The sequence below is a fragment of the Onychostruthus taczanowskii genome, unplaced genomic scaffold, assembly GCF_017590055.1.
Source record: "Onychostruthus taczanowskii isolate IOZ18803 unplaced genomic scaffold, ASM1759005v1 scaffold20, whole genome shotgun sequence".
NCBI classification, from domain to species: Eukaryota; Metazoa; Chordata; class Aves; order Passeriformes; family Passeridae; genus Onychostruthus; species Onychostruthus taczanowskii.
Genome location: NW_024499240.1, coordinates 4,629,035 through 4,655,874, shown reverse-complemented (window position 1 = coordinate 4,655,874; position 26,840 = coordinate 4,629,035). Strand labels below are relative to the sequence as shown.

The window sequence follows — 26,840 nt, the reverse complement described above, 5'->3', positions numbered from 1 at the left end:
AGCAAGGTTTATGAGCCTGTAAAAGGTGTATAGTATGAATTACGACTCTGGGGCCTGGAAAGATAGACATTGAAAGGTATCTGAGGACTGGAGTAGAAAACTAAAGCAACTGGTGACACAGTCCCTACAGGGAAACACGCTCGCGCTCTTCCCGTGCCACACAGCTGTGCTGCCTGCTGAGGCCCAAGCGTGTCCCGAGGCTGTGCTGCCTCAGAGCACTGCCTGCAGTTGCCTGCTGGTTCCGTCACAGCTTGGTCTCCTGGCCTCTGCACACCGACTGCTTTGTGCTGGCACAAGCTGCTGCAGTTGTTGAACGTGAGCAGCTCTCTGGTTCTGTGCAGTCTGTGGAGTCAAGCCACACTGCAGCCATTGCAACAAGGGTGCTTTAGGGGGATTGGTGGTTCAGTGCCCCTTTTAGAAATTCCCATTTACCTCATGTGCCGATTTTTGATTTGTGTCCAACTGAGCGCCCTGTTGCCTCTCTTTTTCCACATATAACTCTTATGGACAGATGGCTACTGGAACTGAGCTGTGCTGGTCCCTTAAATTGAAAGGTATATTCCCTTATAAGTTGTCTGCTGTGCTGCAGCAGTTAAACATGGGAAAGTACTGCAGTTTACCAACATTCTATTTCTGTACTTTGGACGATATAGAGTGTGTATATTTTTGTACAGATGTAAAACACACACTATATGTAGTGAACATTTTATATATCACATATATGCATACATTTGGTACACATACACTGTTAGAGTGCTGTACCACTGTATATAATGTGCAGACTACACCTGGTACTATTATGTATGTGTATGGAATGTATAAGCATACATATAAAGCCAAATATGATAGATTTGTTCAAAACTTACTATGATCAGCTACTTAACTGTTCTGCCAGTTGATATTTTGTCTTCTTGTAGACCAATGTTTGTGGCCATCATGTAAAGGAGCATAATTGCTTAATAAGAGCAGGTTGAGTTCTTATCTTTGAGATGCTCTGAAGGGTCTAGTTCTGGAAGTTTCTTGGCCTCAACAACAAGGAGTGGCCTAGCATATATCCAGCTAACCTTTTTCTTCAGGCTTTGTTGCATCAAAAGACCTTTCACCAACAATGAGTAAAAGCATCCAGTGAGGGCTGATATCTTAGAGGTGGAGCCACATTTTGTCTGTTGGGTTTGATGGGATTTTTCCCTGCATAATTCTGGCTTTTCCATAGGGCATTTTTGGTGGACTCAAAACTACCCTGCAATTGTGTTACATCAAATTTCCACTGCTAACTACAAATAGGTATGAAAAGTCCTTGACCAATTTTGGGGGATGTATCCATCTCCACTACTTACTCAAATACTTGTCTGGCACTATTTAAGTAGATTTTTAGGAGGTTGCTTGCAAGGAAGGGCTCTGGGGCAGCATGAACACAAGCATGGAGAGGGGAGAGAGGAGCTGTCCTGGCGGGAGCTGGCACGTGCTGCCCTGACTCCTGCCAGTGCTGGCAAAGGCAGCGAGCACAGAGAGCCTGAGACTGTGCTTGGCTCCTGCTGCTCCTGATCTGCCCTTGCACGGAGCAGGGCAGCGGGAGCTACGCAGTGCTCAGAGAGAACTTGTTAAAGCCTGCCACTTCCAGCCTGTTCTTCTAGGGAACTTCTCTGTGGCCACCTCACTTAAGTGTGGTAAAATAACTATTACCAAGACCATCTTTAATTCAAAAAAATTTATTTCACACTCCTATACAAATATCCACAGGTAACTTCTAATCATGGAATGATGTAGCATTCTTAGCTGGTATAACAGAAGTTTGAGATAAAAATATACCAGTGACGTGACTTATTTCTCAAGAATTTTAACACTGCTAAGACATTCATTTTCTTAGATGAGGGCCACAATCTGATTGTATACTCAGGAGTATTTCTTAAGCTTCTTAGCCCCTGATTAGCCTGGCTTCTGATGCTGCTGAGCCTTTAAGCAAATAAGCTAGGATTCTAAAATATATTAATACATAATTATGTATTAATATCTAAATATATTAATACATAATTATTATGTAAGCCTCATGAAGTCAGGGTCATAACATACTGAGATTATCTAGTTTAATGGACTCATCTTAGTTAACACTAAAGGTAACTTTTTAGGTGACCACACCTTCCAAGAAGGTACATTCAAAGTTAGCAGTAAAAATAAGATATTTGACAACTGCCCTCCTAGCAGGTTTTTACCCTATAAAGGGAAAAAGTACCAAGAGGTTTTTGCATAGTTCATAGTAGAAGCAATTAACATGCATACTTTTTGAGCAGAGTCTTGTTCCACGTGGAATAAACAACTGTGAGCTAAATCTTTATTCTTAAATAGTACCAAGGCTTTAGAATATGGGTAAAAAAGTAAACTCTTTAAATCATTTTCTCAGTTATGTTACAATAACCAGATTACTAATAACATGGTTCTGCTTCTATCAACATTCAGGTATTCAAGATGATTCAGTAGTCTCAACGTGGATCAGCTCAGATCCGACAGTGCAGGAAAGCAAGGCAGCTGTAGCCTCCAAGTGCTGTACAGCAGTTGCAGTAGTCAAGGCCTTTTGCCAACCCCGAAGTCCTTGTGAAGCTGGAAAGAGGTTTCCAAAGGACTTTTCACTTTCTTGCAGTGAGTATAAAATGGCATCTAAAACATTACTTCAGTTTGGCGTCCAAATTGTTAAACAGTCCACAGTAATATACAAATCATGTTACAGGACCTGACGTTACAAGCATCAGGAAAAGAAAGCACCCATACACATCATTTGCATAAATATTTACATTTTAGAAAGCACTGGCACCTTCAGTGATTTATTAAAATGCAGTGAAAGCCTCAGGTCTCATACTTTGAAGTTGAAACACAGAAACACAAAAACCAGAACAGTGGATTTAAAAATTCAGTAGTCTTCAGCCTACCAGTTAGTCAAAGACAATGATTTAAAATAAAAATAAATACAAAAATGACTAAAATATATATATACAGAAAGTACATCTAATATTCAAGCCTCTCTTACAATAAAAAAAAAAACCTGTGTTTATTTGGTGTGAGCAAGAATCACACAGTCTGTTCTTAAAAAAAAAATAACCCAAAATCAAGCAACATGACCCATTGCACGCGTAATTTAAGATGATGCTTTTTGTTAAGCCCTAACTACTGCAGCAGGCAAAGGTTACGACTAAAGCAGACTTGCAGGTCTTCAGTTATACTTTAATGAAGTGTGATAAGGCCACTGTGTGTTTGTAAAGCACTGTGCATTGAGGGAACAATGGAGAACTCATCTTGACCTTAATCATGCATGCCTTAAATAACTAGGAAGAAAGTCAGGATCACAGGAGGATCAAAAGGTCTGCTGTAGTGGTTTTGCTTATTCTGCAGGAAAGACCCCACATCAGCATAATATTATCTGAAGTGTGGGTTAGATTTAAGGGGGATGTAGAGGCAGTGTGGAAATTAAATAAGGCAAATGAAGTCTGTTGAAGCCATTTTAACTGTGCAAATAAAAGCCTCAATATAAGTAGTAATATCTACAATCAAATGATGAATGTCCGTAGTGTTCACGGGTCTAACTCCATCAGTATTCCATGAATGACAACCTTAACCTCTATCTGAACTTTGTGGATGAACAACATTTTTGCCTAAGAATAACTTTCATTTTCATTCCATTTGGTGAACCACTGTTTTGTCTCAAGGTCTTGGCTTTTCCCATCTTTGATCTGTCGCTCCTCTTTTCGAATTCTTACAGCGTGATAGCGGGGGACGCTGTCTTCGTACCTGGAACGCCGGAAGAACCCGCACTGCGCAAAGGAGGGAAACAACAGTTCAGGTGTAAGTCGCTGCCAAAGTACTACAACTACAGAGGCACTAAATTCTTCCTTCATGCAAATATACAGGTAAGAAAATTGAAAAAATTATGTAGCATATTTAGCTGTCAAAATGTGAGCCAAGAGGTCTGTATTAGCTGTTCAGCAGCAGTTAAAGACAAAGGGCATGCTCTGTCTATCCATGGTAATCAAATGCCTTAAAAAGATTTCCTTCAGTACAAAGCTGTTCATTCATCTAATAAGGACATTTACTGCTATACACAGGAAAGCTGCTTCTCCTGAATCAAAGACAGGTGTGTACTTCAGTGTCTTTCTGTATGATGACATGATTTACCCTTAAGAACCTACAGAAAGATTTCCAGAACATTCAAAGTCACCCTAAGGGCCGTCGTTTTCAAAGCACCATTTCCACTTCAGTCACCTGAACTAACTACACATACGCTGTATTAGAAGCATGAGTCTTGCTTGCCATGGAAAGTCACCCTGGATGAAACCTGTAACAGCTTATTTGCAATCCGCAGTTTTTATTCAAAGCTGCTGTAAAAACTGATTGTGAATATCAAGGAATGGACTAAAATTAATTTCCAAAACAAAAGGGAGCTATAGCCACAATATACAAAGATAATGACTGCTACACACTCAGCTTTACATCCTTATGGATCACAGATCATCCTTATGGACCAAGATTCAGGTTAAGAGACATTGTGCCATCCAGCTGTCATTAGATACGGCCGGGGGTAAGAACATGTTAAAGCAAGCAAGTTTTCTTTCATACTATTTAGGGTGCTGGATTTTCTGGTTCTGTTTGGTCAACAGTTTGGGGGTTTTTTAATATTAGAACTTAGAATTGAATTTTAAAAAATTACAGTGAGCAAAGACCAAATCTTTAGCCATCTCATAGTTTCATTAAATACTGTTTTGAAATAATTAATAAAGAATTCCTCCCCACTCCCTTATCCAAGCACACTTATGGATACAATGTACATGCATGTAATATCTTAAGTGGAATCGAGGTTGCTGGAAGCATAAACCATCATGCATCTTCTAACTTCAGCAAAGTGTGTTCCTAGAGAAGTACACCTAAGAACTCAAGTAAAACAGATGTTTCCACAGCAATAAATTCTCACCATGAAAACCCTTCTCCGATGTGAGCAACATGTACAGCATGCACTAAAGGTTAGTAAAGCAAATTTATGTATTGTTGCTGTAGTCTTATCTTTCCATCTTAACTCTACAGTGTTGATTTCCATCTTGCAAGCTTAAAGACTTACTTGTAATGTTAAAGCATAAATTAAAAAAAAACACTGAAGCCCAGATCACCATGTTTTTTTGAAAAAAAAAAAAAAAAAAAAAAAAAGAAGCATTTTAGACCAGGGTAAACCTCTGTGTGTTCACATGCACCAAAAGCTGAAAATCTATCAACAGAAGGAGCAAGCAAGTATGACAGCTTGAAATCCAAAAGTTAATAGAACTTATGCAGAAGAAGCTTCACAGTTAGCCACTGCAACCATAGCATGTGCCACAGCTAGAAATTAAAAAACATCATCAGTTACCAATTACAGAAGTAGATCAGTACTATGCATCAGAAGTAAGTCTCTCTTTATCAGATGGCTGAGCATGGATCTCAGCCTTGTGATATGTGGCATCGTAATGATCTTTCTTATTTCTCTTGAAGAAACCACACTACAAGGAAGCAAGGTATTTAGTCATTTTTGGGGACTGGAAGAAGTCAAACCTATTAAAACTGACTTAAGTTTGTCAACTGTCTTCCCATTATCCCTTCACAGGCCAAAGAAACAAAAATAAAAAAGTCATCACAAGAACTCAGCTGTTTCTAGACCTGAGAACTTCTTGGGCTAACTTGATCTATACAATGACAGAATAAAATAACCTGGTTATTAACAGACTAACCTGAGAATATTATTTCAGAGACATTTTGATAAATTTGTAGAGAATCTGGGTTTTTTTTTAAGAAAAGCTACACTAATGTCCACAGCAAGTGAACATGGCTGTGAAGAGCAGAAAGAAGCCTATACAGAAACCTGTTTGTGGACAACTGCACGGGACAGACAAAACCACAGGGTGCAGAAGAAAACCAGTTACTGCTTTGGCCCCTTCAATAGAAGCTTTTGTCTTAAACCAATGATGTATCTGTCTTTCCAGTCTGATGTTTGTCCTTCACAGAACATCACAGTCTGTGTCATCAAAACCAGCATTTTTCACTGTGTGTGCATGTGAAAAATGTTTGTTATTTTCATGCACAGTAGAACACTAGTAGTTAGAACCTAACAGCCTACCCACTATACATTCATCAAGAGTATTTACAGGAGCAGCTGGGCATTATTTAGAAAATAAGGAAATCAGGACTATTCTATAGGAAGAAACTTACAGCAAATAGCTCCTCAAAGCTAACTGCTGCAGTTTCACTGGGGAAAAAAGTGACAGATAGGATATTCTTCACCTCCTCTTCCATAATAACCTTCTGCTGTCCCATAACAGCAAATACTAACTGCCTACACCTATAAAAACTACAGATAAAAGGATTGCTCTGTTGTACTTGGGACCAGAAATAATTGGCATTTTTACAAAGGTAATTAGAAAAAAGATACTTGATTTTTTCTTTTGCAAATAGTTAACCATTTGTTATACCTCTTTATTTATTTCTTTAAGGTTTCTAACAAAAAAGCAATAATAAGAAATTCACCAGCACACATGGCTATGTATTAATACTGTGCTTTTGGTTGTTTCTATCTACTATCAGTTTAATGGTATTTCTGATGTTATGAGAACAGCTCCCTACTAAAGCATTTGTATATAGCTCACATGACGTTTTACACCTAACTGCAGAGGCTCCCAGTGGTTCCATCCATCTGGATCAAACTATGGCCTCTGAACATTTGTCTCAAGTTTCGTCTGGAGCTCAAAATACTTCCTTTTGGGACGTGAAAACAGAAACTTTATGTGACAAGTCTGCGTGTACAACCATTTTCCTTCCAAGTGTTGCAAAACTGAGAAACTGATAATGCATGATTTGTGCAGTTTTGCCCTATTTTGAGTCCCAAATACTTAATTAGTTTGCTATCTTGTCAGTTATAGACCAGAAAATAAGAAATAACCACATTAATAAAAGCTCACCTTCCATAGTAAGAATACCAAGAGTGCAAGCATGAGTATTCCAGCAAGGATAGCCACCGCAATGATCCACCATGGAACTCCTGTATAAAGGGCCACTGGTTTTGCAGGAAATACAGTAACACGCACCTAGGGACAGAAAATGTGCAGGTGGAAGGAGTATGTTAGAAGGTACTTGTTTCATTAGAAAGCTGCAATTTATACAATCTTACCTCTCCTCTAACAAGATGTCTTCTACAAAATGCTTTTAAAGAAAAAATTCCCTCTGGTATCATTTGATTATGGTAATGAATTTTTTCAACCCAATTAAAAGGTAAAAATTATCAATTATTCAAAACTCAGTTAGAAAGTTAAACTTTTAGCTAGTTTTGTTTTAAATTTTTTTAGAACAACCACAACCATAACATGTGATTAGCACAAACACTGAACCTACCTGAGCAACTTCATTTGTGAGTTTAACATTCTTAGCTGCAGCAGGAACACTGATAGAAGCCCTAACAACAATGTCAAGGTAATTCATTTTGGAGTACTCCTGTTCCAAAATAAAACACGAATATTAGACACAGAACAGGAAAGAACTCTAACCTTTCCAAAAGGGCAGGTAAGAGGACTTACCTCTAAGAAGGTGCTGTTCCACAGCCTGGAACGCAGCACAATAGATGCCTTGCTGTCTAAACCCTTCAGGGGACACTTTATATCCACACAGCGTGCATTCACATTGCAGCTCTGCAATTACAGATCTCTACATGTGAATAAGATCAAGTCTTCACAGATTGGTTAAACCTCACCCCAAGATTAAAGATTGGATTATATGCATCATACCTACATGCGAGAACCACTAACTGTTTGTACTGACAGCAATGGGAAAACATAATGAAGATGTTATTACTTGCTTATTTTAAGGTAAGTAACTATGCAGATATTCTCTCCTAGTTCTTCCTCACAGCAGATGATCTAAATGTTCAAATTTTAAAAGCATCAATATTTGGATATAAGATAAAAAGAAGGGAAAGAGAATTTCTTTCACTCTGCCAAACTCAGAAAAGCCCTCTTTCAAGGGCCAAGAGAGGTATCTGACAAGAATACAGCTGTTGCAATATCCTTACCAAGGTCTTGTATTTTCTTTCTGAGAATAAAGAAAATGCCTGGCTGTCTGTAATCTGCTTCTCTGCAACTTCACGTTTTCTTCTTGAGTTATGGGATTCCTACAAGGAAAAAAACGTAAAAAACTAAAACGCAGTTTATCGTAAGAATTTTGAAATTCATACAAGCAGAGAAACTAGAGCTCAGTGTTTTCTTCTTTCAAAGTCAGCACAACTGACAGCATTATATATCTCTACTTACCTGTATTTACTGGTAAGAACAAAATTTGAGATTACCAAAAGAAAGGCCAACAGACTATTTTCTTTAATAGGGCAAGCAGAGGTTTAGATTCATAAAGCTTTCAATGCTATTTCCATTTATATTTCTAGATAAAGGGTATTAATGGTACTCTGTTAAAAGAGTACGAATGTGCTAAGGTCAGTAGATACAGGTTTTTTAACTATATACTAATTACACTCCAAGTTATATTAACTAATACAATGATCTGAGAAAAACAGGTTTCTGTGCATGCAGTTTTAATGGTGGAAAATAAAAACTCCTCCCATATAATCTTAAGATTATATGAAGAAGGAAAAAATGCAGCTTAAGTTTTAAGGAAAAAGATTTTGCTAGATAGGCACAATCCAGGACAATGAAAATTGCTTTTTATTATAATTGTTGTAAATAAATAAATTTAAGTTCAAGCCCCTTGTCTTCAAAAAAAGAACATGGAATGCCCCTAGGCTGGGAAGATACTTCGTTATTTATTGTTTTTTGAGTAAGAACTCAGGTGTTTTTATTACTGAGCAGTTTTCAATAATACTGATGAAATCTGTTAGAACAGTCAGCAGTTTCATCCTGTATAAGAGCCTAATTACAGCAGTGCCCATTGCAAAAACAGTCATTGTGTCACAGCATCTATCCTTCAGCAAATCAGCTCATTAGCTGTTAGGAATTCTCCTGATAGCCTTATTCACTGATACACTGGTCATGTATTGTGCTTGTGAGCTGCTTCAGATAAACAGTAACTTCTTCTAGAGGCAAGCTCTCGTGCCTTACTCTCACTTGCTGTGGCGTGCTTCCACGTTGTACCAATTCACCAAGAGAAGACAGGGTAACATACCGCAACATGCAAACTGTTGATTTCATTCTCGGGTTGACAGGAGACTTTTTCCAAGCCTTTGGAGTCTATTTTCATCAAATAAAGCAGCCATTTGCCATTACTAATTTCTTTTGGCCACTGGATGTCAAGGGAAGCAGTGCCAAATGTTTTCAGTGGTCGGCCCAAGTTAGTTACCTGTTAAAAATAAACATTCTTTAAACTGTGAAATACTTTTCAGAGGGATTTAGTTCCTGAAAACACTATTGACTTGGACAAGTTTTAGTTGTTGATTTTTATAAATTAATCTTTGTGTGAAATGACAACTCAATTCAGTGTTAACAAATCAGTCAGTTGCATAACTGAGGCAAACTGCAAGTTTCTGATGAACTCTGACACAGAGAACAAGCTCTTGCTCTTGTAAGTCTGGAAGTTTTTTCCCAACCTCTTTTTTTTACTTCGTTAGTGTTACTGATCATGCTAGCAAGGTCTAAATCAGATATTTTAACTGCTGCTGCTATAATACATGGACCAGGTAAAGAAAGAAGTAGAGATGGACTTTAATTTCTTAGTCATTTCCTTGCACTGACTCTGTGCTCAGCCTGCTCTTGCTGCCTGTGTGTACCAGCCAAGCCTGGGCAGGCCCCAGGCAGGTTCTGCTTTAACTTTGTTCCCTCCCTGCAGGGGCTTTTATACCTGACAACTGAATGTGCATGAACTGCTCCAAAAGCAGTGTGCAGGCAGCCTCAGGCAGTTCCTCAGAATATGATCATAAAATATCAAGGCCTAAAGAAGCTTTAGCCCGCAGTCAAACTGCACATTCTGAACAGGAAGTCAGGATTTTGGGAAAAAGAAAGCAAACTTCATTATAGCAACTTTTCTAAGTGTTCGTATGCATAAAGCAATAAGCTGTGCATTTGATTAAAAACAGCTGTTGGCATTAATCTAAATTACTCACTCTGAATTCATACTCTATGAGGTTCCCAATATCATCTTCAGATTTCATTGCACTCTCGCCAATGATGTTACCTCCAAAATATACCTGAGAAGGCTTAGCAACTCTGTTCAGGTGGGGGTGGGAAAGGAGAATAATCAGATTTTAATGAGTCTGAAGCACAACTGTCCCCAGACCCCCCAATCTGTCATGCTATCCTCACTTACCCAGTGAGTGATAAAAGCAATTCAAGAACCACTTTAGCACTAGCAGTAATTGGAGTCAAATTAACTTGAGTGCTTGTTCTACAATGAAAAGGAAACAATGGTGTTTATTTTACAAATTTAGTGATTTTAATATACTATTAAAATTACCTCTGTGAATCAAACAAATTCAAAATGTCTACAACTGTGTATCAAAGCAAAGTGCAGGTGCATGCACATGAAGAAAACTTACGTTTCCAGTTTCAGGTTAATGTCTAAATCCGTTGTATCAACATTAACCTTAGTGGTACTTAAGATCAGATAAAAGGTTACCTAAACAAGAAAGAAGATAATGAAATACATGAGCTCTTTATAAGATATATTGATACATTAAATTTTATAGAAAATGTCAGTATTAAGTTCTAGAGTTAAAAAGACAGATCCAAATTAAATTTCCAGTTGCGACACACAGGACCTTTGGATGACTGCAGTCAGTCAAAATGAGATTGTACAACTAGAGTAAAGTGCAACTTACATTAGAATTTCTTTTGAAAGGATTTCCAAGTTCACACTCTGCTTGAGAACCATTTTGGTTAGCACCACATGTTAGCTGTTTTTCCTGATTAAACAGAACACATTAACAAGTAAAAATATGCTGGAAATATTTTAAATTTCAGTATTTTTTCTCTTAAAAATACTTACAGGATAACCCCTCATCTCTCTGAATGCAGAGTATGTCAGACTGTCTGGGAAAGTTGCAATTAGTTTAGCTTCATATGCATCTTCACCATCTTTCTGTGGGTTTTTAACATCAGATGGATTGTTTGTCACAGTTATTTCCAGGGCAATATCTTTCTGGTCTTTTAGAACAAGCACTGGCATGCCATTTTCACTACAGAAACAGAATGTACAGGGTTCTGTGCATTAGGAAAACAAATGTGTATGCAAGTTTGCTTCTTATGATTGTTTATCCAAATCCAATTTCCTCTTCTTAAGGGAGAATTATAGTAAAATTATGACCATGCATAGTCACAGGGCTTTTCCCCCACACCAGTCAGTATTTCATCTGACAGCGGCCAGTAGTGAAGAGGAAGAACTTGATAAATCCCTCAAGTAATGAGGAGTTTATGGTATTTCTGAACCAGCACTTGCATCTGACTCATGTAGTGATGAATTTTCTCCCAATCAATCTACTGACCTGCTTTATTCTTGTAAAGCATACATGGGTTTGGCTTCTGATGTGGCACTCACTGCTAAAAATGTCTGCTGGCAGTAAATAAACGTTTGTGTGCTTGTTTTACCCCTGCTCGAATTTCACTGGCCCTCCAGGGAGGAGGGATGCAGCAAGGTGCTGGGCATGTGTTAAAATTAAATCATCACTGCATTTCTCTGTAACAACTTCTCTTGGGCTATGAGACCATACTCTATCAAGCTGTCATACAGTCAAGTTTCATCTGCAAAATAATTAACTGTGTCACACAATAAACTACTGCAAGGCTGGTTTAGAATATAATTTCTCCAGGTCTTAAATTGGTTTGTTTTTTTTTTCTTTTAGACCACCCTTGCACTATTATGGCCACTTAGTACCCATTCAACTCTGAACCACTTTTCTTCTCAAGCTCTTCCCCTCTGCCCCCTTTCCTCACCCTGACAAATCAATACTACTACCAAGGGCTGTGTTTGCCAGACACAGAAAAAAGCTGCTCTCTTTCCCAAAAGCCTCTCCTAAAAGTTCCTTTAAGGACTCGTTAATAATTTGAACTTTAAAAGTGCATTAATCGAGACTTACAGTGGTAAATAAGTAAACCTGTCTTCATTTCCCTCTCTCGTACAAAACCGGTACTGAAGCTTAAGATTGCTGTGACATTCATTGTCTTCTCCACATCCTTCTTTTAAGAACTCCACCTAAATAAAACCAAACCAATTTTACTGCCTGACACACACAACAGTAGCTTAAAATGAGGCTTCTGAAGCACACTGAATGAAGCATCTACATGGTACTCACAAGGCACTTTCCTGGACAGAGTTCAGATTTTAACCTGACTTAATTCTTGCCTGTTGAGTTTTGCTTTGTGAGATACAGCCCTTGATGCTGGTAGTTTAGAACTTTAAATGTGACTAAAAAGGACAGTTGGATATTCTAAATGAGAAGTACACTTCTTATGAGAAAATACATCTTTCAGTCTGATTCTTCAATAAACACTGAGGAAATGAGAATTTTTAATGGAGTTATTCCCTCCCTTCTATGTCACTGCTGCAGTCATTGCTCAAATGCTATTCCAGCATCCTAACAGTGGAAGAATTAAGAATGTACATTATCTTGTTATGTTGGACAAATGTTCCCAGCAGGGGACAATGAATTTCTATTTTTAATCAAAAGTACATTTCCTCCTAAACTTATTGGGGAGAGGGAAGAAACCGAGGAGCTATATACCATCTTCACTTTTGATGCAGAACACAGTACATAGTTCATAACATCTTGTAACAAGTTCAGAACAAAATACAGTAATCCAATAGTTACATGTCCAGTGCCACCCCAGTTATTTCCTTTGGACATAATTTTGTTTTCTACAGTCTTTTAATTATTAATTATTTTAAGTTATTTGTAGCAGCACAGATTTTTGTGAATATGTGATACCAAAGGCTTACCTTTGTGGTCTCTGTTTCAGATTCATTTGAATTTAGGATTGGTGTAAGATCTGGAAGTGCACTCTCTTTTCTCCTGGATGGTGACTCCAGGCCAGCAATTTTAACACTGACTGATATTGGAATGGGACGTAGCTTATCTTTAATTTTTTCCTGTTAAAATATTTTAAATTGCATCATTAGTATACAGTGCAGAGAAAGAAAAAACAACACAAAGGTGAGCTTTTGTGCTCTATGTAAATTCAGCATTTTCTAAAATCAGGAACACAAAGAGCCCAGCACTATTGTCTTTTTTTTCCTCTGGTTTCCCAATCTGAAAATTTCTCTCACCATTAAGAATTCCATGAACCACAGACAGTAGTTCAGGCAGGTGAAATTCACATAGCTATAGTAAAATAACACACTGGAACAGGTTTGAGTAACATGGTCTAGTAAAAGGTGTCCCAGCCCCTGACACAGGAGCTGGAATTAGATGATCCTTAGGGTTCCTTTCAACCCAAACCACTTTATGATTCTATTCTATAAATTAAAGTTCTTTAATCTGCTGTGATCAAAAGCAGCCTTGGAGGCTGCTGAGCCATGGAGAGGGAATCTGTTTAGCCTCTGGAGCAGGACCACCTCTAGGCACCACTACAGCAGCCAAGCCAAGAGAGCACATACCAAGCTTCCTTGCCTTGCCCATTCGTCCACTCCAAAACCCATGGGTTGAAATTCTTTTCCTGAACAGTCACACCATAAAATTCTGTAACAATTATCTCTGCTGGAAGCAGCTCTCTGTTTCTGGAACTTAGTCCCTCTCTATTGTTCTAAATTAGTTCAGCTCTATTGACCTCCAGAGTGTGCTGCACTGGCTGCTTTTTATCCATACTTTGCAAGAAAGACAACAGGAGGAAGCAGCAAGTGTGCAGAGAATAGTAAACTATGGTGGGTTTTTATTTTTGAAGTCTTTATTGCATATGACTTTGAAATTATATACAAAATTATATAAAAAGGTTCCTTCCATGAGGCTGCTTAAAAAAAGAGCATTTTTTTTTTAAGTGCATCTAAATGAAAGATAAATAAAATCCTCTCCCTTACGTGCAGTATAAGCTTTGTAGTCACACACTCCCATGAGTTCTGTCCCCTGAGGGTTGCACTTGCAGTGAACTGATCAGAGGAGTGGTCACTGAAGCGCACCCGGGAGGGCAGGCCCAGCTGCCGCCTCTCGTTTTCCACTTCAAACGTGTAATTGATCTCTGTGAAAAATTAAAGTAGGTTACTATAAAAAAAGAATCATTGCCATTTTAAAACAACTTTAATTTCACCAGATACGATCTTAAGCATTATTCTAGAAGACTGTTCCAGACAGTGCTGGGCTTCATAAACTGTTTTCAGTCATTTAAAAAAAAACTTCCTCCATGTCAGTTTTGTCGTGCCACAGTTGAGGGCCAGGTACTCCGTGTGTGAATCTAAAGAGAATTTCTAAACCAAGTCCTGTTACCCCGTAAGTAAACCGTTCCTTTGGGCTGGGGGGCTGCAGTTGCTGCACGGAGCCAGCAGAGGGCTGAGCTACCCACTGCAAATACCCCAACTGCGCCGTAAGGGATTCCTGCTGCGTCCCACACGGCACCTGAGAGACAGCAGATTCGCTCAAGATACACTGGCAATTTGAACACTGAAAGCAGAAGTACAACTAGAGCTGTCCAGTTGTGTGCTGAGGCATGTATTCCTAGATCTGAACTTGATGCATCTTTTAATGATTGCTTCACTGAGCTAATTCAGTGCTGCACAGACAGAAACAGCGCTGAGCGTGCCAAGGCACTGAGAGCTGCCAGCACTTCACCTGCTAAAGGACCAGCACTCATTCGGGCACAGCCTTTGGATTTTAAAAATAACTGAGGAACTCAAGACAACACAGGAGAAAAAGGGTTATTGGGCTTAAAGTTCTTCTCATTGCCTCTCAAAAGCCTACACAGTTCTCCAAGAGGTAGTAACTGCAGCAATGTAACAAGTGCTTTACATCTTTATGGCACAGTGTTCCAGTCTTATCCTATTAACGCAGACTTTTTTATTTCAGTTAATGATTTGCACAAAACCATTTTCATGAATACAGGATACATTCATCGAGTAAGGCTCCAATAAGAAATAATGCTCACTAATGTACAAAATCGGCCTTAAAACAGACTTACAGTTCTCTAAAGAAGCACTAACCTAGAGGGACAAAATGGTTTGGGTCTGTATAGAAGCCATTTGCTCACTGGCAGTTGTATTACTTAGAAAGCTTTAGTCTGTCATCCACAGAACAGCTTAACACACCAGCATGACTCTAAATTCAGACTGTGCAACAGCTGAGCTTAGCACTGAGTCACATTTTAAATTTGTCAGTCACTGTCTGAGATGAGTCACTATAATTTGAGTAATATGTTTCCATGATGAATTCTGAAAAGAAAAAAAAAAAACAAAAAAAAAAAAAAAAACCCATCTGACAAACAGATCAAAAATATTTATCTTCAGAACTTACTTATTCTTGGATTTAAATGTCTGGGGTTTGCAGTATATTTAAAACATGCTTTCACATCCATCCTGTAAAAAGTGCCAAGAAATTAGTATTAACTTTTATTAAGGCATGGTCCAACAGAACGAAACATTTTAACTGATCAGTCTTATGACTGTGGTATTTACTGCTTACTAGACTGAATTATAAAGCAAGAAAAAATGTTAATAAGCAATTAAGCATTTGCTCTTATGCTTCTACTCAGGACAAAGCTGTTCAAGCCAAGATACTTGTGTTAAAAGTCTGAAGAAGCAAGGTGACATTCATATTCAAAAATGAACATTATGAGAAGGACATATTCCACACCTTGTCTTTAGCACAGCAGCCTGAAGAAATTCAGGAAGTCAGAATTAACATATGCAATGCCTTTCCTTAACCTGCATAACTCTCACATCCCTTCACTTAAACATATCACTGAATGAATTTTAACAGTAAAAAGCTCAATACAAAGGCTTCTGATAGAGTAATTTCTTTCTTCATTTACCTGATTTCACCATGGTCCTCAGGGTTCTTTTTCTTGAGATCAATTCTATCAGGCTGTACTGTAATGTTTCTTCTAATGCTTATCACAGGCCGAGATCTTAATTTGGGGGAAAAATGGGGAATAAAAAGAAGATGTAAAAAAAGAAGTCATTTCTGTTAAGATTAATGAAATAATTAATGTGAAGATTAGATTCCCTCCACACCTACATTGATTTGCAACAAAGACACTCCAAGAAACACAGAGTTTGGCTTTGACACTGGTTAGAAAAAAACCTGAAAACTGTTAAAAGCTAAGCAAAGGTCACCAAGAACAACTACAGATCCTGAGGGGAAAGCAGGCTACACTAATGTGATGTTGTTGTTGTCTTTCTGTAGACTTACGAAAAACAGAGAATTCAGTGGTGGTTTCTACCACCAGTAGTAATTCAGCTCCTGGGACCAACTATAGGTTCTACAGTTCAGATTCATGTTCACAAGAGCTTTAATTTTTATATTTCCTGCTTCCTCTGCATGTAGGCTGTAACCATACTGCTGCCTGACAACTTGTCCTTTCTCTTTAATGGAAGTGAGAAGATATTTTACATGAAGGAACAAATGAGCTGATCCTGTTCTCATTAAAGCATCAAAAGGTTGTTTAAAATAGCTGTAAGCCACCTGCTGCCTTTAACTGAGCCACTCCTTTCACTGTTTGTCACCATAAGAGGTTTTTGTTCTCACCTTGGTAAAAGTTTTTGTCCTGCCTTAATCAGCAAAAGATTAAAGCTCCTTTTGAGTAAGCAGAATGCTAAATAATCTGACCAACTCCTCTACCACCTACTCTGTTCTCTTCCACAAGCCATGTGAGTTGCTTTTCTCAGGCGCTGTTCCAGTGTATTTAAGAACATTACTATCATGTGCACACCAACTATACATCTTAGAGATGGGAGCATAAATTGTAAGAAGGGCTGTTCTGCCTGAAAAGTAAAATTGTTTGTCCCAAAGCCCTGGTGTAGTTAATTAAGGTTCCATATATAATACCTGTACACGTTTACAGAATCTGACAGGGAACCAACAGCAACATCAGGGTAGGAATTTTTATCCAGGTCCATATTTCCAGCAATAGAGTAGCCAAAGAAATTGGTGTTTGTTTTTTCACCATCAAGAATCTAAAAAGCAAACAGATTGAGGGAATTCAGACATTTAAAAGTGATAAAGGTAAAATAAGTAACAAGTGCACATTAACTGTCTTACAGCCAGAGACAAAAGAGGGAGAGAGATACAATGAAATAGGACCTGTGAAATAGGACCTCTGTGTTCAGTACAGCTAAAGGATACTGAAGTGCCAGGATGATTTGCTCTTCTTCCAAGAAGTTACTTGGCAATAGAAGTGAGTACCAGAAATTACTGATCTGCGAGAGCGTAGTTCATCTTCATTTACAGTATTTATGGACTATAAACACTTGAAACAGAAGAAGTATTCTGTAAAGTATTCAAGCAGTATTCTAGGGAGTATAATGAAGTTCCATTCCCACCCTGCAAATTGGACATAGTGACCCTCAAATCAAAACCAAAAAAAACCAAACCAACCAACAACAAATAACCAAACATTTTTAAGAAGGAAGTGAAATAGTAGTAATAAAAGAAAGAAACAAAGAAACTACTTGTTTTCAAATCACCAGATTTTTTTTTAAAACCCAGAATTTATTTATCTATACATCTTTTTCCTTCTGCACATATTATTGGTGACAATGGACAGCCCCAGAAATAAAAATATATGTTAATGTCAGGAACTCCTAATCTTTCCTGTCAGCAGTGCAATCTTTGAAGGGCCCTGCGACTTTCCTGTGCACCCAACACCCCAGTAATAGCAACGGAAAGGAAGATGGATAGTAGCCCTGTCATTGCTTTAATTTTGTTCAAGAATAATTATATAATTATACAGTAAAGGTTATTTCATTACCTGTGCTGGCTTTGTATTTATTCCATTCTTGGATCCGTGATAAATGTATACTTTGCCAAAACCATCATATGGAGCCCCTACCGCAATATCTGGTGAAAATAAGTTGTAACATCTAAAATCATTCTTGTTCTTTCTGCAGCATGCAATCGAAGGGTAAGACGTTGCAAGTCTGGCATTGGCTAGACAATCTCACACATTTTTATTGTCATTGTTTTCCATTTACCTGGATATCCATCCTGATTAATGTCCCCAACATTTTCTACTGCAATTCCAAACATGGAGTCAGTGGTTCCGTTTAAGCGGAGAGGCTTCACCCCTGCCCATTTGCCTTGGCGGTTCACGTAGACGTACACGGCACCCCCGATATCCCCGCTTCTGTCAAAGTACTGCGGGGCCCCAACAACGATGTCCTGCCAGCTTAGAGTTAAAAGAAAAAAAAGGCAATGCTTTTGTAGAAGAACTCTGAAGAATAACTGTTCAGACTGTGATCTCAAGATCAGCTGCCCAGAGAGCTGCTGAAGAAAGACTAAAATGTGCATTAACTGGTTAGGCATCAACAGCCCCACTGACACTGCAAGCTGGTTTACTCCCTTAACAGCATACAGAGACCTTCTATGGTCTTCTTGGGGTATGAGACTGGTTTCTTTTTTCTCTGTTTACAATAACTGTTTAAATAAAACTCTTTATTAGAAAGGTAGACTCTATCCTGATTGATTCTCAAGACGCTCACCATTTCCTCCAGGAAAGCATGGAAGGTGGGCTTTGTCATTCTTTATATTTCTAATGTGAAAAACCAAAGCAGAAATAAACAAGATCACTATCCTTTACTATACAAGCAGCAGGAGTTAACCACAGCCATACCCATCACTGTTGAGATCCACAACAGCAACATCATAGCCAAAAGAGGAAGCCAGCCCTTCTCCTTCAAACATGTGCTCCAGGGAAAGTGCTCTCTGATTTTTTTCTTTTTTTAGTAAAACAACTGCTCCGCTGTGGTTTGCTCTTGGGGCACCAGACACAAAAGTCATCTCATCTTGGGAGACAATTCCTTTACCAGAGTCCAAAGAGAAACCTTTAACAGAGAAAGAAATAAAGTATAAATTAACTGAGTAGCAGCTTGCATCGTAATATGAAAAAATTACATTTCCCCAGCTATATTAAAGTGGTATATGGAATACAAGTTTTGTCTAAAATACAGTGTGCTATGGCTGGGAATTCCCCTTTTCTGTTGGCACTGGTGGATGCATATTTGCAAGTCAACACTTTTGTATGTTCCCACAAACACTCCTCCATACATTACAGTTAGTATTTCCCCACACAGCACAGTACTTCATTGCTCACTTGGACCTGCTTTTCACTGACACCAAACACAGGATACGTACAGCTTGGACACAATTACAGCTTTACCACTTGAATATAGCTTGAGTACTTCACCTCTGGCAAAATTATCAGAAAACCTCCTAAGTAAAGTCAGTATCGTTCTATGACAAACATGCAAACTGTTCTGCACGAGCATTCTCTTATGAATGATGTATGCAGTATTTGAGAATCAGCTTACACAGTAATGGTGAAATGAGCAATTTTCAGTTAATGCAGCCCTAAAAATGGCATGTTCAAATTAATTTAGTCTTACAATACATTTTAAAATATGAAAAACCAAGTTAATAGACAATACTGCATATACCAATATAGCCAGTAAAGGCCAAAGTAGAAAAATGCCCATTTTGCAAGGAAGGAAGATACCAGCCAGATGGGAGTCTCCCTCTGAAACACTTCACCACTACTGTGGAAATTCTCAATTACAGCAATTCACAATGAGACAGTTCCAGAAAAAACTGAGGGAGTCTCAGCTGGGAGAAGGATGAGAAGGTTTGGAGAAGTGCATGATAAATCATCATTTCTCTGAAGCCTTGTTACTTTACTGTCTCCCCTTTATCTGAATCCCTGTTTCTTTCATGCTTTACTTATAATATATTTGATATGAGAGGGGATAGAGGGGAGAGGATCATGACAAAGGTCTGGAGATTAAGTCTGACCAGATGCTGCCACCTCAAGTGGTCACAAACCTAAGTAGCTATTCATCATTACATCCACTGACTTGTCCACCTGTATGCTGGGAGGCAATGTTTTGTACACAAACTGATCTGGATGAGTATCAGATACAGCTGTCAAAAATAGAAGACCTATAAATACGAGTGAAAGATTGAAGAGAAAAAAAAAAGTAGTTAAGCAAAGCACCTATAACCACATTTGCTTACGGTCTAAACAGACAGAACAGTCATGCCTGGGATGAGCTGGCTTGCCTGAAGTGGTTCTGATTATTACAAATCAAGGCCACATTTACATTTAGGAGAGAAATGCATTGGTTACACAACTGGAAAAAGAGAGTATGACTGTTCACAGCAAAAGGCATCGGCCTCCACAGCACTTCTCAATGCTTACTCCACCAGAAGATGCTATCAGCTTGTCTAATCTAAGCTCTTAGGATGATTTTTCTAGTTACCTTTACACCCAGTAATTATTGCTGATATTTAACAGAAGTTTATGTTCTCTTTCTCTAACATAGATGTAGCTCTAAGTTTCCTCTCTTCTTGACTTGCTTTTTTACTTTTTACATTAGCAATGCCTTTCCCATCTATTCAGCTTTCCATCACTCACACAGAAATTCCAGTCTCAGGTTACCAAAACTCTATTTGTTGCATATGCCAGAAGCAGTGGATCAACACACCACAGAAATCTGCACTGGAACAGAAGGATTCTTTACACTTAATGCCTTTCCAAAAATGAAGCATAGCCTTTTCAGTGGATCTCCCTGGTGTACACCAAGGTCATTGGCCTAAGGACATATTCCTGCTTTCCTGACTGCACAAAGAGCAAGAGATTCACCTCCTGCAACAGACACGCAAGTAAAATATAAACAGTATTTATATTATGGCATTTTAAAGGTCTGTTAAAAGCCACTGGAGTTTTAAAAACATGAAGAACAGAAGAATTGCACTTACCTACCAGGAGAAAAAAATCTACAACCTTAACAGTTACTTAACAGAAACTCAAATTTTTAAAACTTTCTGATAGTACGTAGCAGAGACTGTGTAACTAAGGTCTACAGACCCATTCATTGTACTGACCCATCACAGTGATTATAATCACTCCTGGAGATTCCACAGGCTCTAGGCACAGCTCTTGAATCTCACATTACAGCAGCAGCTCTTCTAGGTACCTCAGCAGTATCATCTTACACTTAAAACTGGCCCATAAATGTGGAGAGAGGCTGTGAATTATCCCAAAGAGTTAACATGTTACAGGGTCCACAATGGAACATCTGCTCCCGTTTCAGATCATCACACCAGGCTGGGATCACAAATGTTTAAGAGACCTAAAGAGATTTACCACATGTACTTAATCCTACCTAAGTAACTGTTAGCTGGAACAGGAACTAGATTCTTATCCTGGCGGCTCTCATCACCAACTTCGTAAGGCCCATCATCAAAGATACCCAGATCATAAAATGTCTGATTCTTTTGCTCTGCACGAACCACCCCTGAAAAAATGAAATGATAAAATAAAAGCAAATAAATGATAAGTGAGAAAAATAACAAATGAATGTTCCCAACTTATATTAATTATGATGAATGACATGGTGACTGCTGTTAAAATGGGACAAACACAGAATAGTGCACTGGGTTAGTGTTTGTCTCTGTTCTGTGTGCCAGAAGCTCATGCTGCTCTACAAAGAAGCCATACAAGGATCTGGAAACATGGGATACTAAGGAAATTCTCAAAAAAAACCCCCACTGAACTGGTTGGTCATAAACCACCCTCATCCTGTATTTCTTAGCCTTATAAAGCTTCTCTTAAAAAGGAGGTAATCACACAGGAATTTAAAAAAAAATTACATTTCATTTTGACAAACACCACCATTATACTTAGAAACAGTACATTTAAGAAGAAAAAAAGCTATTGTTCAATAAAAGGTGTGCTTCCCTTTTATCAATTGGCATAATTAGGGTTTTGGCAAGCACAAACATGTTTTTCCATTACACAGAAGAGTACTGTTAGGATTGTACTAGCACTTCTCTGCAATTAAACTAAAATGTTGTCTGCACTCAGTATGCTGTTTCAGGTCAGTCAGATTTTGTTGACAGATACGTGGAAGATTAAGTTTTCACTAAAGTACACCTTGTGCCAGAGCTTAACACACTGATTTTACACGGTTCATGCAGCAGGCACAGGTGTACGAGGGGGAAAAATGCAGTGCTTGGAGGATCACATGTTCTCAAGAGGAAAGTATTTACAGCTGTTGGGGTAATGAAGTGTGATGGGAAAAATTACTTCTAGAGACTGAACTGGGCATTTAGATGCTTCTGAATGTCAACTAACAAAGAATGTCCACGGTTTATTTCCCCTTATGTTTTGGAGAATCTCCTAGATGACACAGAGTACTTGGCTCTTAGATTATCCATGAAATTTTACATGGACATGCATGGATTTAGATATGAATATATGTAGTATTGCTGTTATCTTCCTGCAATCCTTCAGTATTTATTTTGGAAAGTACTGGCTTCCACAAGCTTCACAAATAATAAAGGAGAGAATATTGCAGAATAAACAAAGAGTTCAGCAGCTATCTAACATTTGCTCAAATGCAGAAAAAGGGCTGGTCAAGTAACTCATACAAAGTTAGTAGTTTGTTCCTGTATGGAAGTGTCCAAATAAGCCCTCAATCCCACTAATAAGGGAAAAATTTGCTGTACATACGTGCAAAGTTCCATTATTCATAAATACACACCAAGATATTTAAAGAAACTTCAGTAAATGTTGACACAGAAGCATAGCATCTTGTAAAAACAGGGTAAAATCATTACATCCCTATTATCAACTCTCCCCTAAATAAATAATTGAAACTCTGGATGCAACCTTTGAGAGCAATCTCAGAGGAAATGGGAAGGGTAGGCAGGAAGGAAGCCAAGTCATACCTTTCCAGTTGTAAGTGCCTGGGGCACCAAACACAATATAATGATAGTCTCTAGTAAAAGTAGCAGCAACACCTTGCTGACAGGAACCAAACTTCTCGTGGCCTCTTAAACGACCATCACAAAAACTCCACACTCCATTATCCATATCATCCTTAATAGTGAGGTCCTGGCTCAGCACATAGCACCTTCCAATGATATCCCGGGTTTCCTGCACTGTGTTTACATACTGCCTTTTCTCATAGCGATGCGCACACGTCTGCAAGACAGAAGAAATGATGTTGATGTTTCTGTGTGTGGGACATGGGTCACCACAGAAGGCAGGGCTCCTCCAGCAGTCCCTCCTGCTACCAACGCTGTAAGGCACCCTGCAGACACACCTAAGTGCAGCATCCAATGTTTTCTACAGGCAACACATGGGAAAGGTTGGGCACCGACCTATACAAGGCAAAGCAGTCTGCTTCATGGTCAAGGAAGGCCACAGGGTTAAATCCCTAAAGCCCTTCCTGATACCAAATCCCTCTCTTTCAAAAAGTAAGGAGAAAACCACCTTCTGTCAAAGAAAGAAGTGGCTGTTCCCCAACAGCTGTCAAAGGACTGACACACCCGTGCAGGACACAAGAAGCTGGTTCAACTACCATCTACCCAAGACTATGCAGAACTTCCCCCTGACAGAAAAGTGCCACTAAGCAGAGGCTGAAAGCTTTTCCAGTGGAGGGGAGGGAAGTTGCTCCTATTCCTCTGTTGGATGTTCCACTTACAGGGTAAATGTCACTGGAGCAGAGCTGAAGCACTAAACACATCCTGTTCCTTATTCTTTCAGACTACCCCTGGGAAAAGAATTCTCATCAAATATTTAACACAAAGGACAAACAGCCACTGGCTAAGCAGTGTAACCACCAAACCATTGTAAAAAAACCTGAACAATCAAATGCCTTGGACAGCAGTGTTTCTGGAAGACTCAGATGTAGCAGGCTGTGTGAAGAGCACAAGCAAAGTTTATCTCAGCTGACAAACCTCTTCTATGGTTCCTATCAAGGCCTGAATGTTATGCAAACACCCAGCTGCCCCACAGTAGAGCACTGCAATACTGTCCTGCTGCAGTGACCTCCAGGCTGCTCACACCCCAACTAAGAAGTGCACTCCCCACTTACCACGAAAAGACAAGATAGCATTAGTTGATGACTGATTATTCAGTGAACAGGACTGTTTCCATGCGTTCCTTCCCACTTTGGGTTCTGAGGCAGATCAAAGCTAGTTATTACTGCCTCTAAATGCTTAAATAACCAGATCCACATCCTGAAGTCACCTGCCCCCAGGTTTGGAAGCAGTGACATTAACCTCCAATTAGATGAGGAAGCTTCACTGCACACCTGTTTTATGATGTGTCTGGTATCCTGTAGCACAAGAGGTTTTTATTTAACTGAGAATGTTACTTTTTAAACTCTTTCTCTCATAACTCCCAAAAACCTTTTCTGTTTAATATAAAATAAAAAGTACCAATGTATTGCATAAAATAAAGAATAGCAAGTAGTCTTACTGCAGTGCAATGACCACATTAATTCACAGAACTACTCAGTGGAAGTCCCTGATAAAAGCTGAAGTGAGGCTCATCATCTTGGAAAACAGGTTGGTGATAACCTCTTACTTTTACAGCCTTATATGCCATTCTTCTCTATTTCTGCAGCTAGTAGTATTTAAAAGAAAAAATGTGTGTATGACCAAAAAAAAAACAGTGTACCTCGTGTACCTCTTGAAAATAAACTGGCCATCCTAGACTGTTAAAAAAGTTATAAAGAGAGGCTAACTCACAGAAAAATAATTTAAAGCTCTTACAATCTCAAATGCCTTATTTTGCTAAGGAGACATTTAAGTCCTTACCTACAAGAAATCAAAAGAGTAAACTTAGGCAAGTTACCTTTCAGCAAGCTGCACAGAAACACAGACCATTCAGAACATGTACTGTATACCCCAGACATTTTTGTAAGTTAGTCCTCTAGCACTTACCACCACATTTCCTCCAGGCCCTTGACTCTGGACAGTTACACCCATCCACTGGTCTTCTTTACTCTCCATCCTTGGGTCAGCTGCAAAGTATCATAAAACAGCTTCAAATATTAACAGTTCGCGACATTTTCTTTTTTCTGGGTTTTTTTTTGTGTTTGTTTATTGGTTTTGGTTTTTTTTGGTTGGTTGGTTTTGGTTTTCATTTTTTGTTTGTTTTTTCTTGAAGCCCATGTCAGGGTAGACTGTTCATACAGAACACCAGATAGTCTGCAGGTGGCAGTGTCTGTACGTTTTATCACTAACAGCATCCATTTTATTAAACTTCTCTTCTATTACTTCATGTTACATCAACTTACAAAACAGTAAGAATCTACCAAGATTTAAGCATCTCGTAGTGACTTTGCAATTAAGCTACAGCTTACTATGATGCAAAAAGTTGTTATGTATAAATCCCTAGAAGAAACTCTCTGATACAGTGCCTCAGGAAAGGACATCAAACAAGAACGATCAGACAACTGTTTCAATTCAAAACAAAAGCACTAAAGAACTTACTCTCCTCATCAAATTTGACACGCAGGCAATTTGTATTTGGAGATGCAATGTCACAGCTGTACAGCCCTCCTGTTCTGTTGGCTTGTTGGGCTGGAAAGGCCTTTTCCCGAGGAGCTCCAACCAGCAATCTGCATGGAAAACAAAATAATTTAAAGGAATATGTAGAAGGACTATTAGAAAAGAGAAAGGCAACAGAATTACGAAGTGCTTTCACCATGTTGCTAGAGGTTTGATATGCCAACATTTGAAGACAGATAAAAAACCACACCATAGCACTGCTCTTTTAAAGAGAGAAAAGGGTGGGGAGGGGAAGGAGAGAAGCTGTATAGCTTCTTACAATTATTAGACCTGCAATTATCTTTACATATCTACATATACCTGCAAGCCAGTACCTGTATTGTTATGCCTGTTATTGTTGTTGCAATATTCACTGAGAGTGGTTGATAAAAAGTAGGTGTCTGGCAGTTTTGGGAAAATCATCTTTTTATCAGGACATCAAGGGGGGTATTTTTTGCCTTACAAGAAATCATTGATAAGGGTGGATGAAGTCACTAAGATGACCAGAAACCCCCACAACAGTAAATACAATTGTTCTCAGGTTGTCTTCCAGTTTTACACCAGTCCTGCGCCACTGTTTGCCTGAATTTAAAGGCACCTTAGTATCTCTGACCAAAGCAAGATCCTGGATAGATCCAGGATCAAGGAAGTGTTCACTGAACTGTTCCAGGCTCTGTGCAAACATGAACTCCCCCTCTCCACTCCTTTCGGCAGATATTTCATTTTTAAGCTGAAAATGGTTTTCTTCAGCAAATCAATCATCAAGAACAGGCCATTCCCACAAAGGACTTATTTATCCTAACAAACAGCTATTCTAACAAGCTCTCCTTAGACACTGCTCTGGTAACCAAATGCAAAGGTTCTTATTCTAAGTGCTGAGTAAAGCAAACTTCCTTCTGTATAGACTGCACATCATGAGTATTATCACAAATCCACCAGCAGGCATATATACTTCAAAATAAGGTGAAAAAAAATCTTACATTGTCTGTTTCTTTGTAGTGTCACGCACACAGAAGCACAGCTGCCTCTCAGGCAGCTGAATGAAATTAGCAGCAAGCAGTCTGCAGTAGTTTGTGGAAGAAACTACTTCATGCTCAGCTGAAACACCGAGGATGAGAGAACAGTGTGTGGGTAAGTGCAACCCAGCAGGCGAGATGGATGCATGGATGGATGCTGAACCAGACTCTTCTTCCTGACCCCAGGACATAGAGCACTTGAAAGAAGATATCCCTGATATTACAGTGTCAAGGACAGAAAAGCTGGGACTGCAGATGGATCCACAAGGCTCAAAGAGGACCTCAAACCCTTTTTAATACCCAGCTCTAGTTTTGCTTTGTTCTGGCAGTGGGTCAAAGCACACTGCTGTCCCTCA

General features: G+C 38.9%; 1 protein-coding gene and 1 long non-coding RNA gene across 5 annotated transcripts in view; one reads left to right on the top strand and one right to left on the bottom strand.

Annotated features, from left to right (window-relative positions):
* Window positions 1-1,693: 1,693 nt before the first annotated feature.
* ITGA6 (integrin subunit alpha 6) overlaps window positions 1,694-26,840 on the bottom strand; it is a 41,661-nt gene continuing 16,514 nt past the window's right edge. The window contains exons 2-26 of one of the 2 annotated variants that reach the window (XM_041403384.1): window positions 25,412-25,539; window positions 24,860-24,939; window positions 22,856-23,111; window positions 21,289-21,420; window positions 18,741-18,951; window positions 18,103-18,296; window positions 17,880-17,968; window positions 16,958-17,085; window positions 15,942-16,037; window positions 15,425-15,486; window positions 14,002-14,159; window positions 12,928-13,077; window positions 12,068-12,183; window positions 10,981-11,170; window positions 10,814-10,897; window positions 10,532-10,611; window positions 10,303-10,380; window positions 10,100-10,202; window positions 9,166-9,339; window positions 8,066-8,164; window positions 7,575-7,685; window positions 7,393-7,491; window positions 6,963-7,088; window positions 5,381-5,510; window positions 1,694-3,800 (exon numbers count right to left, since the gene is read on the bottom strand). In XM_041403384.1, the coding sequence (XP_041259318.1) occupies window positions 5,403-5,510; window positions 6,963-7,088; window positions 7,393-7,491; window positions 7,575-7,685; window positions 8,066-8,164; window positions 9,166-9,339; window positions 10,100-10,202; window positions 10,303-10,380; window positions 10,532-10,611; window positions 10,814-10,897; window positions 10,981-11,170; window positions 12,068-12,183; window positions 12,928-13,077; window positions 14,002-14,159; window positions 15,425-15,486; window positions 15,942-16,037; window positions 16,958-17,085; window positions 17,880-17,968; window positions 18,103-18,296; window positions 18,741-18,951; window positions 21,289-21,420; window positions 22,856-23,111; window positions 24,860-24,939; window positions 25,412-25,539 (3,052 nt within the window). In that variant the 3' untranslated portion in view covers window positions 1,694-3,800; window positions 5,381-5,402. The remainder of the gene's footprint in view (window positions 3,801-5,380; window positions 5,511-6,962; window positions 7,089-7,392; window positions 7,492-7,574; window positions 7,686-8,065; window positions 8,165-9,165; window positions 9,340-10,099; window positions 10,203-10,302; window positions 10,381-10,531; window positions 10,612-10,813; window positions 10,898-10,980; window positions 11,171-12,067; window positions 12,184-12,927; window positions 13,078-14,001; window positions 14,160-15,424; window positions 15,487-15,941; window positions 16,038-16,957; window positions 17,086-17,879; window positions 17,969-18,102; window positions 18,297-18,740; window positions 18,952-21,288; window positions 21,421-22,855; window positions 23,112-24,859; window positions 24,940-25,411; window positions 25,540-26,840) is intronic. The other variant, XM_041403385.1, reaches the window with a different exon arrangement.
* LOC121335355 lies at window positions 3,759-26,840 on the top strand. 3 transcript variants are annotated; one of them, XR_005952555.1, is made up of 5 exons: window positions 3,759-3,896; window positions 4,882-5,003; window positions 7,698-7,862; window positions 17,173-17,306; window positions 26,468-26,840. It is a non-coding gene; the product is annotated as an uncharacterized LOC121335355 (long non-coding RNA). The 3 variants fall into 3 exon arrangements; XR_005952553.1 differs by lacking the exon at window positions 26,468-26,840 and having other exon boundaries at window positions 17,173-17,486; XR_005952554.1 differs by lacking the exons at window positions 7,698-7,862; window positions 26,468-26,840 and having other exon boundaries at window positions 17,173-17,486.